The 16480-nt window shown below is 41.5% G+C and overlaps 1 protein-coding gene and 1 non-coding gene across 2 annotated transcripts; both read right to left on the reverse strand.

Annotated features, from left to right (window-relative positions):
• Window positions 1-7154: 7154 nt before the first annotated feature.
• On the reverse strand, window positions 7155-7248 carry trnai-uau (transfer RNA isoleucine (anticodon UAU)). Its single transcript has 2 exons — window positions 7211-7248; window positions 7155-7190 (listed from the first exon to the last, which is right to left on the reverse strand). It is a non-coding gene; the product is annotated as a tRNA-Ile (tRNA).
• Window positions 7249-9108: 1860 nt separating this feature from the next.
• Window positions 9109-12322, reverse strand: sb:cb81 (mRNA decay activator protein ZFP36L1-like). The gene is made up of 2 exons (XM_061217313.1): window positions 12196-12322; window positions 9109-11777 (listed from the first exon to the last, which is right to left on the reverse strand). Exons 1-2 carry the CDS (start codon window positions 12247-12249, stop codon window positions 10641-10643), a joined length of 1191 nt encoding a protein of 396 aa, XP_061073297.1. The 5' UTR covers window positions 12250-12322; the 3' UTR covers window positions 9109-10640.
• Window positions 12323-16480: the final 4158 nt, after the last annotated feature.

Raw genomic sequence — 16480 nt, forward strand, 5'->3', positions numbered from 1 at the left:
AAAAACGTTGCCCACCGTTGGGAGAAAACATGTCGTTCAACACAGAAACTGAAGCAAAGCGTTTTCGGATTGAACATGCCCCAGGTTTCTCGGAACAGTGGTTCTCAAGTTTGGTCCTGTCAACCCTCTGTGTATGCTGGCTTTCGTTCCAACCACAGTTGCAATCCCAGAATTTTAACAAGCTGTTCATTTCTCTAAATTACTCGTTTAATGTTTAGAGGGATTATTCTCCCTCTTAAAGGAGCACTGTCATGTTTTTTTCAGTTGAGCTTATTAAATGCTGAAAATCACCGTCACCGATTTTAAATGCTTTTAAAATCACCGTCAGTGTAGCTGTTTCCTAAATATGGGGCAAAACTTCTCAAAACAAACACGGGCAGTGACGTCACTGGACGTGTTTGATTGAATCTCCAGCATGTGCTTCCCAGATGCTTTTTATGATCAAATGAAAGACTGTGATGTATAAAGAGGTGAACCAATAAGCTTCTAATTAGCCTGTTGACCACATGTATTTAAGCAATTGGTTAGTAATCACCAAATAGGAGCCGATTAATTCACCTCAGTATTTAATTTGGTCACTGTAACACATTTCTACCTTTCTCTTTGTATTTTGTTTGGCAAAATACATATACATTGTGCACACTCTTCAAGGCATGTAACACAATGTGGCTTTAAATAGGTAGATAATACCTCCAAACATGAAAAGAAAAATGCTCGTTAAACAGCTTGTTAAATTGTGTAATTGTGGATGGAACAAAAACCGGCAGACAGAGGACATAACTACACACAAGCTAAATGACACGGAGAACACTGCCTGCTATTCACACTCCTGGACGTCAGGAGGCAGCAGAGCCGTTAAGTTCTTTGCTGGAGTGGCATCACTTCCGTTCCGCCATTTTGGCTCCATATGGCTCTGGCAATGTAGAATCATATGTTCTGTGAGTCGTATGGGTAATTGGAATAGCGAATCTGCCTTACCAAAAGTTGTTTCATGTATATTGGTCCCAGAATGGCCAGACGATGAGGCTGGCAATTTTCGTGGTTTGAATGCAAGTGTGGTTCGCACATTATCAAACCGACGCATGACCGTGCCTCTGTTAATAATTTATACGATAATTTGTCATTTTATACAGTTGATTAGACTTAGCAAGGGACAATCCCCCCTCAAGCAATGTGGGCCTTGCTCAAGGGCCCAACAGCTGCATGGAAGTTATCATCAAACCACCAACCTTCCAGGTCCCAGTCATGTACCTTAGCTGCTAGGTTACAGGCCGCGAAAAAGTATTGTATACAACGACAACAATAGTAATAGCATTGCATTTTATTTACACCTATTACATTTTAATCATTTTTATTCCTCCATTTGGATAGCTAAGTTCAATGACTGACTTTTGACTGAATTTTAAAGGGTGCGACGAAAGTACAAAAGGGCACAGGCAAAAATCGTAGTCAGTAAACAAAGCTGAATATCAAAAACCATAAAATCAGAATGGCAAACAAAACAAGAAGGTAGGGCAGGCTCGGAAATCAAAGGCGATGGGGTGTCTTTCTGGAATCTCACGAATTAGGCTTACGAGGAATTTGGCACTAAAACTGATCAACGTTCTGACTGGTTCAAACAGAGACTGAGGTTTAAATACATGAGGGATGGTGACAATCTAGGTGGGGCTGGGGAAAAGGTGGGCAAACAAATAGACAACAGGTGGGGAAACATAATAGGGTAATAACATAATAACAGGAGGGAGACGAAAACGCGGACTGGATGCACGTAACAAAACATGTAAAACATACAGCTCCGGATTAGGGAGTAGACATTTGCATAGCTTGAAGACGTAGTGATAGTCAGAGACAGGTGCGAACACTTCACTGAAACTAAGCGAGTAATCAGGGATAGCATAGGGAGGCAGAGTTATAGAATAGTGCAGAAAAACTAAGAGATAGCGTTAGTGAATTAGTTACGTGAATATTTCTAAACTACCCAATAAAACTGATTGTTAGTTAGTTAGACAGTAAGTGTATTAATCGGATTAGTACTGTACAATACCTAGATTAGTAGTAGTTAGTAAGAATAGTGCTTTACAACATTTAACTACCAAGAAAAAGCAGGAAGTAAGAATCGCGAGTTTGGAAGAAATTTTTGAAAATCCGAAACTACCCTAAACACCCAAATAGTGGGACACGCAGACAGGGGAGTGACTAGACTGGTAAACATTCAGACGCAGACATAACAGGGAATGACAAATGAGAACTGTAATGGAAAACAATAACCAAGGATGTATGAAAAATGGATAAATAACAAGAATAAACATAAATACACACAGGACAAATACAGAAACATTACAGCAGGTTTTCATTCCAACCAAATTAATACTGCCTTAATCAGCTGCCCCAATTACTCACTCAGCCATATGCATGTAACTACATTAGAGCATATATAGTATATCAGCAACAGTTGTTTTTTAGACAATGAAAATAACACTTTTCACTTTATATACAGTACTGCGCAAAAGTTTTAGGCAGGTGTGAAAAAAATGCTGTAAATGCTGAAAATGCTTTCAAAAATAGAAATGTTAATAGTTTATTTTTATTCATTAACAAAATGGAAAGTGAGTGAACTGAAGAAAAATATATGGTGTGACCATCCTTTGTCTTAAAACCAGCATCAATTCATATAGGTACACTTGCAAAAAGTCAGGGATTTTGTAGGCATATAGTCAGGTGTGTGATTAACCAATTATACCAAACTGGAGCTAATGATCATCAATTTAATATGTAGGTTGAAACACAATCATTAAGTGAAACATAAACAGTGAGGTGAGATTGCTGGAGACAGTTTAATGTCAGAAGTCATACACCATGGCAAGACTGAGCCCAGCAACAAGACACAAGGTAGTTGTGACACAAGGTAGTTCTGCCTGGGAGAGACACAAGGTCTCTCCCAGGCAGAAATTTCAAGGCAGACACATGTGCTGTCCAAGCTCTGTTGAAGAAGCACAAAGAAACGGGCAATGTTGAGGACCGTAGATGCAGTGGTCGGCCAAGGAAACTTAATTCAGCAGTGCAGCAGATGAAAGACACGTCATGCTTACTTCCCTTCGCAAGCAGAAGATGTCCAGCAGTGCCATCAGCTCAGAATTGGTAGAAACCAGTTGGAACCAGGTACACCCATCTACTGTGCGAAGAAGTCTGGTGAGAAGCAGTCTTCATGGAAAATTGTGGGCAAAAAGCCATACCTCTGACATGGAAACAAGGCCACGTGACTCAACTATGCACGAAAACACAGGAACTGCAGTGCAGAAAAATGGCAGCAGGTTCCCTGGATTGATGAGTCAAAATGTGAAATATTTGGCTTTAGTGAAGGTAGTTTGTTCGCTGAAGGGCTGGAGAGCGGTACAAGAATGAATGTCTGCAGGCAACAGTGGAGTATGGTGGTTTGGGGCTACATTTCTGCAAATGGAGTTGGGGATTTGGTCAGTTTCACAGATGTGATGCAAACCTACTGGTCAACCACAGGAGGGTGCTATTGGACAACGAGGCAGTGAATAGCCTGCTGAGTGCAGCCTTCCGTCCCACATCCACCCACATTGCACTAACATGGGGAACACAGTTTGAACACAACACTTAGTGCCAAAAACAAAACACGTTCAAAAGAAACTTCCCCAAAAGTAGGACAAAAAACCCCAGATGTTGGACAGGACATAGGGCTGACACTACACCCCTAAGTCTAATACAGGCAGTTATTCTTGTAGACTTCCAAAGAAATAATGATTCTTCCAGAGGATTCCTACTCCAAAATCTAACCCAAAGTGCACAAAAGAAAAGTGAACACGACCTGTCCAAACACCGTTCAGAAAGACAAGAGCTATTTTATTGTAGACACACCTGAATCGTGTCAGTTGTGTCAGTTGAGACTACATGCAGAACTAACGATGAACACCTTTAGAGAAAGAGCCCTTTCAAAAAAACATGCTCCAGGTGTGGCTCAAACTCACAACCATGGCATAGCTCAACTGCGCACTATCCTATAAGCACCACACGCTAACCGACTGCGCCACTGGAGCTGGGGGGGTGCTCCTGCCCAGTGCAGTTCCATCCACACCGGAAAATACCTTATTGAGAAAGACTAACTGCTTAATAGAAATTGAGTGCTATTTCTATTTGTTTGCTATAACATGCCGCATGGAAGAGTGATGTTATTGTTCACACACCTGAATCGTGTCACTTCCTTAGCAGCTGACAACATGCAGAACCAACGATGAGCACCTTCAGACTAAACGTTCTTTTCAAAAGCTCTTGCTCCAGGTGAGGCTCGAACTCATAACCTCGGGATTGCTTGACTACGCACAGTCGTATGAGTACTGCATTGCACCACTGGAGCCCCATGCATTGCGATGCCCGGTACCGTTCTGTCCACAATAGAAAATACCTAATAAAGCATCTAATTAAGAAAGATTAACCGCTGGATAAAATTATGGGATTGCAATAGTGATTGGAACGAAAACCAGCATACACAGGGGAGGGGGTTCCGAGAATCAAGGTTGGGAATCACTGCCATAAAGGACTCCCAGTTACAGGCTCGCCATCTGGAACTTTCCGTAGGTTCTGACCTGGAAGACATGATATATGTATTTGGATTTTTGCAATCATCATTCACTAATTGGACGATATTTACAGACTTACATTCACCCACATTTGTATTATTTTTGATTGTGATAGATGTTTGGAGTGCCATATCTATTTTGAATCAGTTGCAGACTTTATGAACAGTATGACCATCATACTAACCTAACCTGGCCTGGGCTGAACACACCTGGCTTGGGCTGAACACACCTGGCCTGGGCTGAACACACCTGGCCTGGCCTGAACACACCTGGCCTGGGCTGAACACACCTGGCCTGGGCTGAACACACCTGGCCTGGGCTGAACACACCTGGCCTGGGCTGAACACACCTGGCTTGGGCTGAACACACCTGGCCTGGGCTGAACACACTTGGCTTGGGCTGAACACACCTGGCTGAACACACCTGGCCTGGGCTGAACACACCTGGCCTGGCCTGAACACACCTGGCTTGGGCTGAACACACCTGGCTGAACACACCAGGCCTGGCCTGAACACACCTGGCCTGGCCTGAACACACCTGGCTTGGGCTGAACACACCTGGCCTGGGCTGAACACACTTGGCTTGGGCTGAACACACCTGGCTGAACACACCAGGCCTGGCCTGAACACACCTGGCCTGGCCTGAACACACCTGGCTTGGGCTGAACACACCTGGCTGAACACACCTGGCCTGGGCTGAACACACCTGGCTTGGGCTGAACACACCTGGCTGAACACACCTGGCTTGGGCGTTAGCAGGAATGTCAGTAACATCCTGGTCCTTTAATTGCTGTTATTATTCCTCCTTCAATACACAACCTGCACCCTTTCCTGTCCTGGTCATATGTCAGAAAGATGTATGAATGAAAAATCAACCATGTAACCCAAGTGGTTCGCAGGAATAAGTATGCTACAGTGGAGGCTCCTCCATAGAGGTGGAGGAGGCCTGGCCTCCCCAATAATTTGAGAGAAGAGAGAGATTTAAAAAAAACAATAAATATATTTATTTTATTTATTTATTTTAACAAAAAACATATTTTTTATTTTTTATATTCATATTATTTTAGTTTTGTTCATAAATCTAAATTTTCCCATGGCTAAAACCCAATATTGCAATTGTAAAGCAAAAGGCCAGATTTCCCTATCAGTTTGTATTAAGGGAGGCCAGGCCAGGCCAGGCCTCCGCTAGGAAATGAGATTCTCATAGAAGTCAATGTAATGCATTTTTTTTCATGCCAATATGTGATTGGCCAGATCACTGAAAATGGGTGGGCAACGGAGGCCTGGCCTCACCATGCATTGTGTCCAGGGCTGAAAGATTGACATTTTGTTCGTCCAATCACATGCTACTGGTTCATTTGGAATCAACTATCCTTTCCTTTCCTATTCAACACAGAAGCCATTTTGAGAATTCGCTAGTCACTTCAGTCAAACAAACACTCGCCATAGTGGCTACGAGTGTCCTATCAACTCGTGCTTTTCAGGAAATTTAGCGAACACCCCTGGCTATCATCCCTGGAGTTTATAGCTCATTTGGCCAAACACTTTTGCTTAAAACTACCTCGGAAGTCGGCGAGATTCTAGCGCAATTTGAGCTCTTGGGCTGGAGATATGCAGATTCCAGATACTAGGGAGTGAGAATGACATTCAATAGGTCATGTTAGACACCATTTGGGATTTATTGAACAGTTTTATTTTTAATGTAGTCCATTTCGTTTTATTACAAGTCAATTTAATAATCTTCCATATCAAATTACCGAATTGTTGCTCTGTGAGGAAATTCACTCTAAATACGAATAGAGTGCTGCCCTCTAGTGGATAACGTTAACGTTAGATAAAGCCAACTGGAACCATATTTTTACATATTTTATATTAAATATATTGAATAAAACTACATATGATAAAGAAAGTGTTATCTTATCTTTTTTATATGCTAAACTTGATTAAATTGGTGATTACCTGTTGAAGCTGTAGAAGAATGAAAAATGTAAGCTAAACAAAATTGTTTTTAACTACATAATTAAAATTCCTGCCTTTTACACATGTTCACTTGGCATTTATATTACATCCAAATGTCATTTCTCAGCTTAATTATCAGGCAGGCTCATAGACTTACAGCAATGTCATTTCTTCAGGAAGGCACAAGGCTAAGCTCTGCACAATGAATTTCATCAGCCAGAACTTTCTGACTGTAGCTTACACTCCAAATAGTATGCCTTTGGCCAGCACAAAGACAGATAAGAGAACAGGGAACATTCCATCGCGAGTGAAGTGAGCAAGCGGAAAAAAATGGCCTCCTCAATTCTGGAAGTCACCAGCCTCCACTGGTATGCTATTTCAGAAATAATATCCATTACTCATGAAATTCATGCGGGAGAAGCAGAAACGAATGGTTGCTTCGGACAAGTTTGCCTTCACTTAGCGGATTTCTCTTCACGTAATACTTCCTGCATGGAAAAGCTGTGTTATTGTACACACACCTGAACCGTGTCACTTCCTTAGGAGAGGACCACAGGTGAGCACCTTTGGAGAATGCGTTCTTTTCAAAAACTCGTGCTCCAGGTGAGGCTCGAACTCACAACCTCGGCATTGCTCAACTGCGTACTGTCGTATAAGTACCGCGCGCTAACCGATTGCGCCACTGGAGCATGCAGCCACGTGTTGCCCAGTACAGTTCCATCCACACCAGAAAATACCTAATTAAGCACCTAATTACGAAAAACGAAGCACCAAACGAAGAAAGATTAACCGCAGAAAAGCCATGATATATGTATTTGGATATTTGCAATAATCATTCACTAATTTGACAATATTGACAGAAATAATTACATTCATCCACATTTGTATTCTTTTTAATAGATATTTGGAGTGACGCCCGGTACAGTTCCTTCCACACCAGAAAAAACATGTCATTTTAGTTCATTGAATATTGCAATGTTGAATTCTGACTTGTATATTGCAACATGCAAGCACAAACAAACAGGTTGAAACATGGGATTTTGCATAGTTGAATTTGCGCAAAAATGATGTTGGCACTTACGTAGGCATATTATTGCAGCCCGTTGCTCATATGTGAGTGGCGGGACGATCTAAAAACTTCATCAAGAGTTCTTAACAAATCTGTGTTTTCGCGCCATGAAAATAATGTTTTTGAGAAAGAGCGGCGACGCAAACGTTTATCGCACATCACTGTGTTTCAAAGTAGGTCTACCTATATGTATTCCTAAAGGAAAATGTCTGTTGTTAAAAATGTATGTTGGTACAGGTCCTAATGCAGTTTCATTTCCGAACCTGTAGATGTCAGTCTTTCCTAAGGAGAGTAGCGGCGCTCCTCGCATTCCAGCAATCTGTGGCGAATACTGTGAGCCAGCGCGAGCCACAGAACACTCGGAAATGTACCCTAGAACTGTCAAGTCTGCCATGTTATATAACTCCAGGGAACAATGTGTTGTTGTGCGAAGCGAAGTTTTACATTTATCTTTTCTTACTGGTAAACAAATCCTTGTCTTTCCAAGTCTTGCTGTGCAGAGATTTCTCAGGAAAAGCGTGTATGACATCACAGTTAGTCTTTCAGCTTTTTGTTTTGCTATAAATTAGTTCCACCTTTTATCAAACCCCCAAAAACTGAGATTTAGAGACGGCAGATTAAGCACAGCCTAGAAAATCCCAGATGCGATTGAGGATGAATATTTAACCTCCAAGGCGTTAGCGATGACACGATGGGGGCCACGTTAGATACCATTTGAAAAGAACCACATAACACCCCCCCCCCCCTTCCTCACACCCACCCCCTGCAAACAGTTGGACATTCAATTGTAAGCATAAACTCTCTCCCCTGCTCTCCAATAAATCTACTCCCAAGGCCTCTACCCCCTGAATGGATTTGCAAATGACCCTTCTCTGAAGACTTGCTTCATTTACATAGACGGCATTAGCATACAGATGTTGCTGAGAAAGCTGAGAAAGGGAGAGCTGGCCCACAAAAGCCGCACTGCGAGGATCTCCCCCCACTTCTTGTGTGTGTCACTGTTTCCCTTTCTCTCAATAGAATGGCTACTGTCTTTGTGTGACGGATGCTTCTTCAATGGCTCCTTGGCCTGTTCTGTCCAGAATCCCCAAAGAAAGGCACCACACACACACACACACACACACACACACACACACACACACACACACACACACACACACACACACACACACACACACACAAACACTTCTGTTCCCTTCTGTGTGTGTGTGTGGATGCTCTCTTTGTGGCAGGTCTTTACATGTTATGTTATACAAGTTTCACAGAATACCTCAGCCAAAACTATTTCATGTAAATAAAATGAATAGTTTTCATCTGTCACTTTAAAATATTTGCATGACTATATTTTGTTCAGGACTCTTGTATTCACAGCTCTGAATAATGAGATTTACTCTTTCATAGTTTGAAGTCAATTCTAAACATGGGATATCTGCTGGTTGAGTGAATGGAAGTTGTGTATCAACCAGACGGAGACACTGGCTTGTTTTTGAATGACAGGTTTATTTCAGAACAAAGGTGTAAAAAATATATTAAGATAAAAAGAGGGATATCCTTCCCGTGGAATGTAAACAATACACTTAAATTATATATATAAAAAAAACAAATAATATAAACCAACACAAAATATAGTTTTGCTTTAATAACAAGAACGTGAAATAAATAGATTTTAAGTTAACAAAATGCAAAAGCTTGTCTTTTCAGTCACAAAGTTAAGGCAAAAGTAAATGATCACAGTTGCACTACAAAATAAGCTCAAGGCTCACTAGTGAAAACAACTTAAAAACAAACTATGTACATGGAAAACATTTTTTTAAAAACACTACACTCTCCAAAAGTTAACAGTTCTGAAGTTTTCATTACATTTTCTTTTTAAAAATCAACCATTCTGGCAGTTATTTGTCATGAGTAAGCACCTGGTCACATCCTCCGGCCATGCGAAAGACAAGAGACGTTTAAATCTCAGGAAAACTGACAGCTGTGCAATGACTATCGCTCTCTCAACTTAGCATAGACCACAATTTCTAAGACCCATGTTCATTTGTTTCAGATGCCTGCAACCAGATAATGTAATGCACTTAAGATCACACCACAAACTATTATACTGTTGGTTTTGGGGGAGACATTGCAATATAACTACAAGCGTTATTACAAATGGACAACCTATCAAGGGCAAAGTTAGATTGTTAAATGGACAGGAAGAGCAATGGGCCTGTAGTTTGATTTAACAAGGTGGAATATAAACACAACTCCCATTTGCTTAAAGGGTGGTGCTAGTTAAAATCCTGAGATGGCATCCTACATTCAAGGAAGTCTATATTTCTTCTTCTTAAAGCTACAAAATAGCTCAAACAATGCACTTAAAATTTAACTGGGTAAAGCATGTTTCAGCATATTAGAGAACTTACACAGCCTTGAAAAAAGAAATTATTTATGTGGGACAACATAAAAATATAAATAAACCACAAAAAAGCCCTATGGTTAGACTATTTTATAATACTGTCCATTAGACGCCTTTACTAAAGGCTACGATTTACTTACAGTACATTTTGGAATAAACATAAGATTAATATGAACTCTGCCGACGAGACTTCACATATTCTTTTCAGCTTTGGTTAAAAGAAAAAGAAATAAAATAAAAAATACAAAAGTAAGGGGGCATGTGCCTTGGAGTAAACCACTGAAAGCTCTTATATTTTACGTCACGTGCGATAAGCCACCGCTGCAAAATACCAGCCTTTTAAAACTTTGATGTTTGTGGTTAGCCCAAATACACGTCCTTTTTTATTACTATATTTTTTTCAAAACTATAAAATGGGTACAGAAAATTCTTGAACAGAACTCTCTCTTTTTTTTCAGAAAACAATAATATCGTATAAAGCTACGCAAAGTACCCATGATAGCTAAAACGGGTATACAACAGTATACATTGTCAGATTTCAAAGTTTAGCTAGTTATTCACTAAACAAAGCACCGCCAGAACTGCTTCGAGGAAAATGCAATATGCACATAGGTTTAGTCGTCTGAGACAGACAAGCGGCTGAAAATGGGAAGTCGTCTGCCTTCGAAACTGGGAGAATCGCAACCGCTGAGGCTACTGGAGCTGGTGTAGCCTTCTTGGTCAGAGAGAGAGTCCGCGGACGCACTTCTTTGCAGCATTGTCAGCCCACTGAAGGTGAACGCATTGCGGGGGCGACTCGGGACTGCGCACTTCAGCGCACAGCCGCTGTAGCTTTTAGTGTCAGTGATCGCGTAAAAGCGCGGGTTTGGAGGCTGATCATTGCCGAGGTCGGTGGAGAATGGGTAGCTGTGTTTCAGAGCGCCCGGCTCTGGGAATATTGGGGAAAGCAGGTCTGGGCTGCCGGTGGAAGGAGGAGGGGATACCGAAGAAGCTCTGGAAAATGTTAGGGGCTCTGGGACCGCCTGGAACCCGGCGTGTGCTTGAGACGAGAACCCAGCGAAACTAATGCTCTGACGCAATAACTGGGGGCGTTCTCGCATCTGTTGACGTTGCGGTGGCACGTCGCCAGCCGGACCATGCTGCTCGTCCGCGTTGTGAATGAAGTGACAGCGCGCGCCGTAGGGGCAGAAACCGATGGTGTGGAAGGTGCGACAGGGCTCGGTTTTGTACTTGGGGTGTCTGCTAAGACCTCGAAGCTCATCCATGCCGTGAGCGAACTGGCACTTTGCTCCGTATTTACACGTACCGCTTTCCTCATAAGTGCGACACAACTCTGTCTTGTAGCGCGTAGAGATAGGCGGAGTGGAGGCAGGAGACTTTGGAGGTGACAAGGAGCTCGTGCTGATGCTCAACCCTGGCGGCGGCAGAAGCGGCGGCGTGGGGAGCGCCTGTTCGCCGGTTCCATAGCTGCTCACATGACTCTCAATCATGCTGACCGAACGGTCCACTCGAAATGGTATCTGGTTGATAGACGATCTGGGCAATTGCTGTTGTCCACGGTTCCAGTTTTGGTTTCCTTGCTGCAGAGGCCAGCAGACCAGCTCGCTGACGGGGTCGGCGCTGCCGCAACTGTTGAACTTGGAGTTGGGGAGGGTCACTGGGCACATGGAGTGCCGGCGCTGAAATCCCACAGCGCGTTGTTTCGGTGTGGTGGGTCCTACGCCAGCTGTCATGTCCAGGCTTCGGAAATTCTGTCAGATAAGAATGGGATAAAAGCACATTCCAACGTAAGACACTTAAACTTTCGTAACGAGAAACCCGAGCAGTTCCATAATCAAAGTACATGCCCATCGGCTACATTACCGAGGAGACACATGCGAATCTAATTGCTATTCGCTCATTACATTTTTGAAACACAGTTTAAGCACTTAGATTTTCGTGCTGTAGTGTGACTTGCCGTACATCTAATAATGGGTGGGCATCAAGTCAGCGGAACAATTCTGCTTGTTTTCTCCAACATTAAAACAACATTACGACTTCACGTGAAAATACATTCTTGCAATGTACTAACCAAATCTGTAATTAAGTGACTACAATTAAACTCATGTAGTAACTTTAATCGAATGATATCTTTAACGTCAAACTAGGCTCTAAGTTCTAAGTTCTCACCTTGCAAAATTCATCATCCAGTTCCAGGAACGGTGTTAGGAAGTCGGATGGCATTGTGGCGATAGTTCTGGAAGTTCCCAACAGTATGTATGCAATTGTGATTGCGTGACCACACCAACCGACCACACTCAAAGTTCGGAATCCAGATGCTGGAATCGCAATAAATAGACTTAATGCTGCCGACTCCACCCACGCCAGTGCGACAGGCGTGTCCTCAGCGAAGTTCACGCCCTTTTCAGTTTCCAAAGTGTCAGAACTTCTGTTTGGAAATTCCGGCCCTGCTATTCGCGTGAGTTCTCGTCCTAAATAGACAGAGGGATGTTAAAAGGGTGTCTGAAGCTGAGAAAAATAGAGAACTAAGTTGTCTGGTGTGTAAAACTTTTTTTTTAGTTTTTAAAAATATATTACAATACACAGGATGGGTATCACAGCGTATGTAAATTTCACAAGCAATTAAATGTCCACTGTAATCCAGGGAGTGTCTTTCTTGTTGTTTACACCTAGTCTTTCTTCTTTAAAGTGTTGTTCTTATTGAATACTTTTGCAATTAATTTTCTCAACACAACTGTCTAGCCAAGACTATTTGCATGAGATAAGGTTTTAGATTTCACATTAGTATAACTGGCTTTTAAAAAAGAAAGAAAAAAGAAGACAGAAGACAAACATCCAAACTATAGTCACGTATACTACTACTACTACTGCTACTGCTACTACTACTACTACTACTGCTACTACTGCTGCTGCTACTGCTACTGCTACTACTGCTGCTACTACTACTGCTACTACTACTACTACTACTCCTACTATGACTGCTACTACTACTACTACTACTGCTACTACTACTACTGCTACTGCTACTGCTACTACTGCTGCTACTACTACTGCTACTACTACTACTACTACTCCTACTATGACTGCTACTACTACTACTACTGCTACTACTACTACTGCTACTGCTACTGCTACTACTGCTACTACTACTGCTACTGCTACTGCTACTACTACTACTACTGCGACTGCTGCTACTACTTACTACTACTACTACTACTACTACTACTACTAATAATAATAATAATAATAATAATAATAAAAATAATAATAGTATTATTAGTATTATTGCTGTTGTTTAATTGGTTCAGGCTTTTTTCACTGGGTGATTGTTATAGTATATGGTTGTTTAATTTGTTCAGGGTGATTGTTATAGTATATGGTTGTTTAATTGGTTCAGGGTGATGGTTGTAGTATATGGTTGTTTAATTGGTTCAGGGTGATGGTTGTAGTATATGGTTGTTTAATTGATTCAGGGTGATTGTTGTAGTATATGGTTGTTTTAAGTTCAGTTCAGTTTAAAAGCTCATATACAGTAGCTATGTGCCCAGCATGTCTCTTGTGTCAGCCACCTGTGGCTTGCACATGAAGAGTAGTTTGCTCTTCTGTGCAATGTTTTAATGTATTCCGCTTCAACAAAAACAATGGCAGAATTATTATTTGAATCCATTTATTTTGAACGGACAATTTATGCACTAAGCAACACAGTGAATGGAAATTTTTTGACACCTTGTGGGCTTTGCATAGCTATTTGTAAATCGTCTTGATGATATTGCAGTTTGCCACCATTTTGTTTCACTCTGTTGACTTTGCATATTCTGTACTGTTAAATATTTAAGTCAGTGCTTTTCAGTTTCACGGTGGAGTGCTCTCAGAATGAAACATGCTGAATTCCGCTTCCAGTGCAGGACAGAAATGAGACAAACAATCGCAGGAGTTAAAGTGAGATTGAGATTCTTATTGGTCTGTTCTGAATCCAGTCGAGCACGTGATTTTCTTTCTTGCAAATTTCCCCCGAAACAACAGGAACTGAAGATGGCTGCAGTACAGGCCTGGCAGAGCATCACCAGGAATGATAAAACCAGACACTGCACTGCATATTCTTATTTATTTCTGGAGTACAGAGCCAACATAACATCAATTGCGTCTGTTCTGAATCCAGTCGAGCACGTGATTTTCTTTCTTGCAAATTTCCCCCGAAACAACAGGAACTGAAGATGGCTGCAGTACAGGCCTGGCAGAGCATCACCAGGAATGATAAAACCAGACACTGCACTGCATATTCTTATTTATTTCTGGAGTACAGAGCCAACATAACATCAATTGCGTCACTGTCCAAATACTTAAGAACTGCATTATGTATATACATACATATCAACAAGGCAGTAGTGTAATATAATGGTCAAAGGAATTACCACTACCTCACTCTTTAGCAAGGTATTTCAAGTTTATGGCTCCAGTTCAGTTGATATCTGGTTGTGTGAATGTATTGTACATTTTAAAAAGAGGTAAACATTAGAGGTAAGGTTACTCTGGGTAAGACTGGCTGCAAAAAGCGTACAAATGTAGATTCACAGCCTGCTTTCATCTGATGTAGGCTGTGTTCACATCTCCTGAAGGAAGTAGCGTTATCCCGACAGGCCGAGTGTAACGGGCGTTAGGAGTCAGAGCGACAAACACACAAACACAGCCAATGAGAAACTGCGTCTGAATGGGCCGAGTTAGCCTGAGTCCAGTTCAACCGTGGGAAACGGCCATTGGTGTGTGAACTCTGGAACACAATACCCTTTTATCCAGTCACCCCAAGATAATGGGAAGAAAAGATACTAATGGGCCTGCTCAGTGCTAATGCTCAACCGCTTAAGACGAAGTTGACTAACAAATATAGGGTAAACACAATACTTTTTTACAATTTAAACTTTCTCTTTCAGTGCCGTATGCATATGTGTGTGTGTGCGTGAGTGTGTGTGTGTGCATGTGTGCGTGAGTGTGTGTGTGCATGTGTGTGTGCGTGTGTGTGTGAGTGTGTGTGTGTGAATGGGTTGGGGGGGTGTTTAGGTAGAATTTAAAATATGTTGCGGCAGTTTCGCAGACATAGATTAAGCCCGGTCCTGGACTAAACTACATTTTTAATGGAGATTCTCCATACAAAACTCAATTTAGTCCAGGACTAAGATTAATCTGTGTCTTTGACACCAAACTCAATTTAGTCCAGGACTAAACTTAATCTGTGTCTGTGACACCAAACTCAATTTAGTCCAGGACTAAAATTAATCTGTGTCTGTGACACAAAACTCAATTTAGTCCAGGACTAAAATTAATCTGTGTCTGTGACACCAAACTCAATTTAGTCCAGGACTAAAATTAATATGTGACACCAAACTATTTAGTCCAGGACTAAAATTAATCTGTGTCTGTGACACCAAACTCAATTTAGTCCAGGACTAAACTTAATCTGTGTCTGTGACACCAAACTCAATTTAGTCCAGGACTAAAATTAATCTGTGTCTGTGACACAAAACTCAATTTAGTCCAGGACTAAACTTAATCTGTGTCTGTGACACCAAACTCAATTTAGTCCAGGACTAAAATTAATATGTGACACCAAACTATTTAGTCCAGGACTAAGATTAATCTGTGTCTGTGACACCAAACTCAATTTAGTCCAGGACTAAACTTAATCTGTGTCTGTGACACCAAACTCAATTTAGTCCAGGACTAAAATTAATCTGTGTCTGTGACACAAAACTCAATTTAGTCTAGGACTAAACTTAATCTGTGTCGGTGAAACAAAATTCAATTTAGTCTAGGACTACATTTATTCAGTGTCTGTGAAACAAAACTCAATTCAGTCTAGGACTAAACTTAATCAGTTTCTGTGAAACAAAACTCTATTCAGTCCAGCACTAAACTTAATCTGTGTCTCCGAAACCAAACTCAATTTAGTCCAGGACTAAATTTAATATGTGTCTGCGAAACAAAACTCAATTTAGTCCAAGACTCCTGTGAAAGCAGCCCATTGTTTGCGTGCGTGTGCAGGAGCGTTTCCACAGACAGAAGCATTTTCTGTGCGCTCTCGCCCTCTTCAGTGCAGAGCTGGCAGCAGCTTCCTTCTCTCAGAAGAGATTTAACAAGAAGACTATTTCTGTCCACATTGTCCATTATGAAGTAATAACTCATAAATGGCCGACATGGTTTCCCATTCAGTACCGTTGTATACTTTTATTCAAAGGTTCGAAAAGATCAGATGTAAAACGTAATGTAGAAGTGGACTGGTTTTACATTACATTACATTACATTGCAGCAGACACTGACACTGACACGGAATTATGCAATTCTGCAGAAATTGGACAGCGATGCTAATGACACTTAGTTCCATTTTATTTAGGATTTTACATAGGATTTTGTGACATAAGGCAGGGAAGATATGACAGTCGGCCGCACGCATCTATGGAGA

Source organism: Conger conger, chromosome 13 (assembly GCF_963514075.1).
Source record: "Conger conger chromosome 13, fConCon1.1, whole genome shotgun sequence".
Lineage (NCBI taxonomy): Eukaryota > Metazoa > Chordata > Actinopteri > Anguilliformes > Congridae > Conger > Conger conger.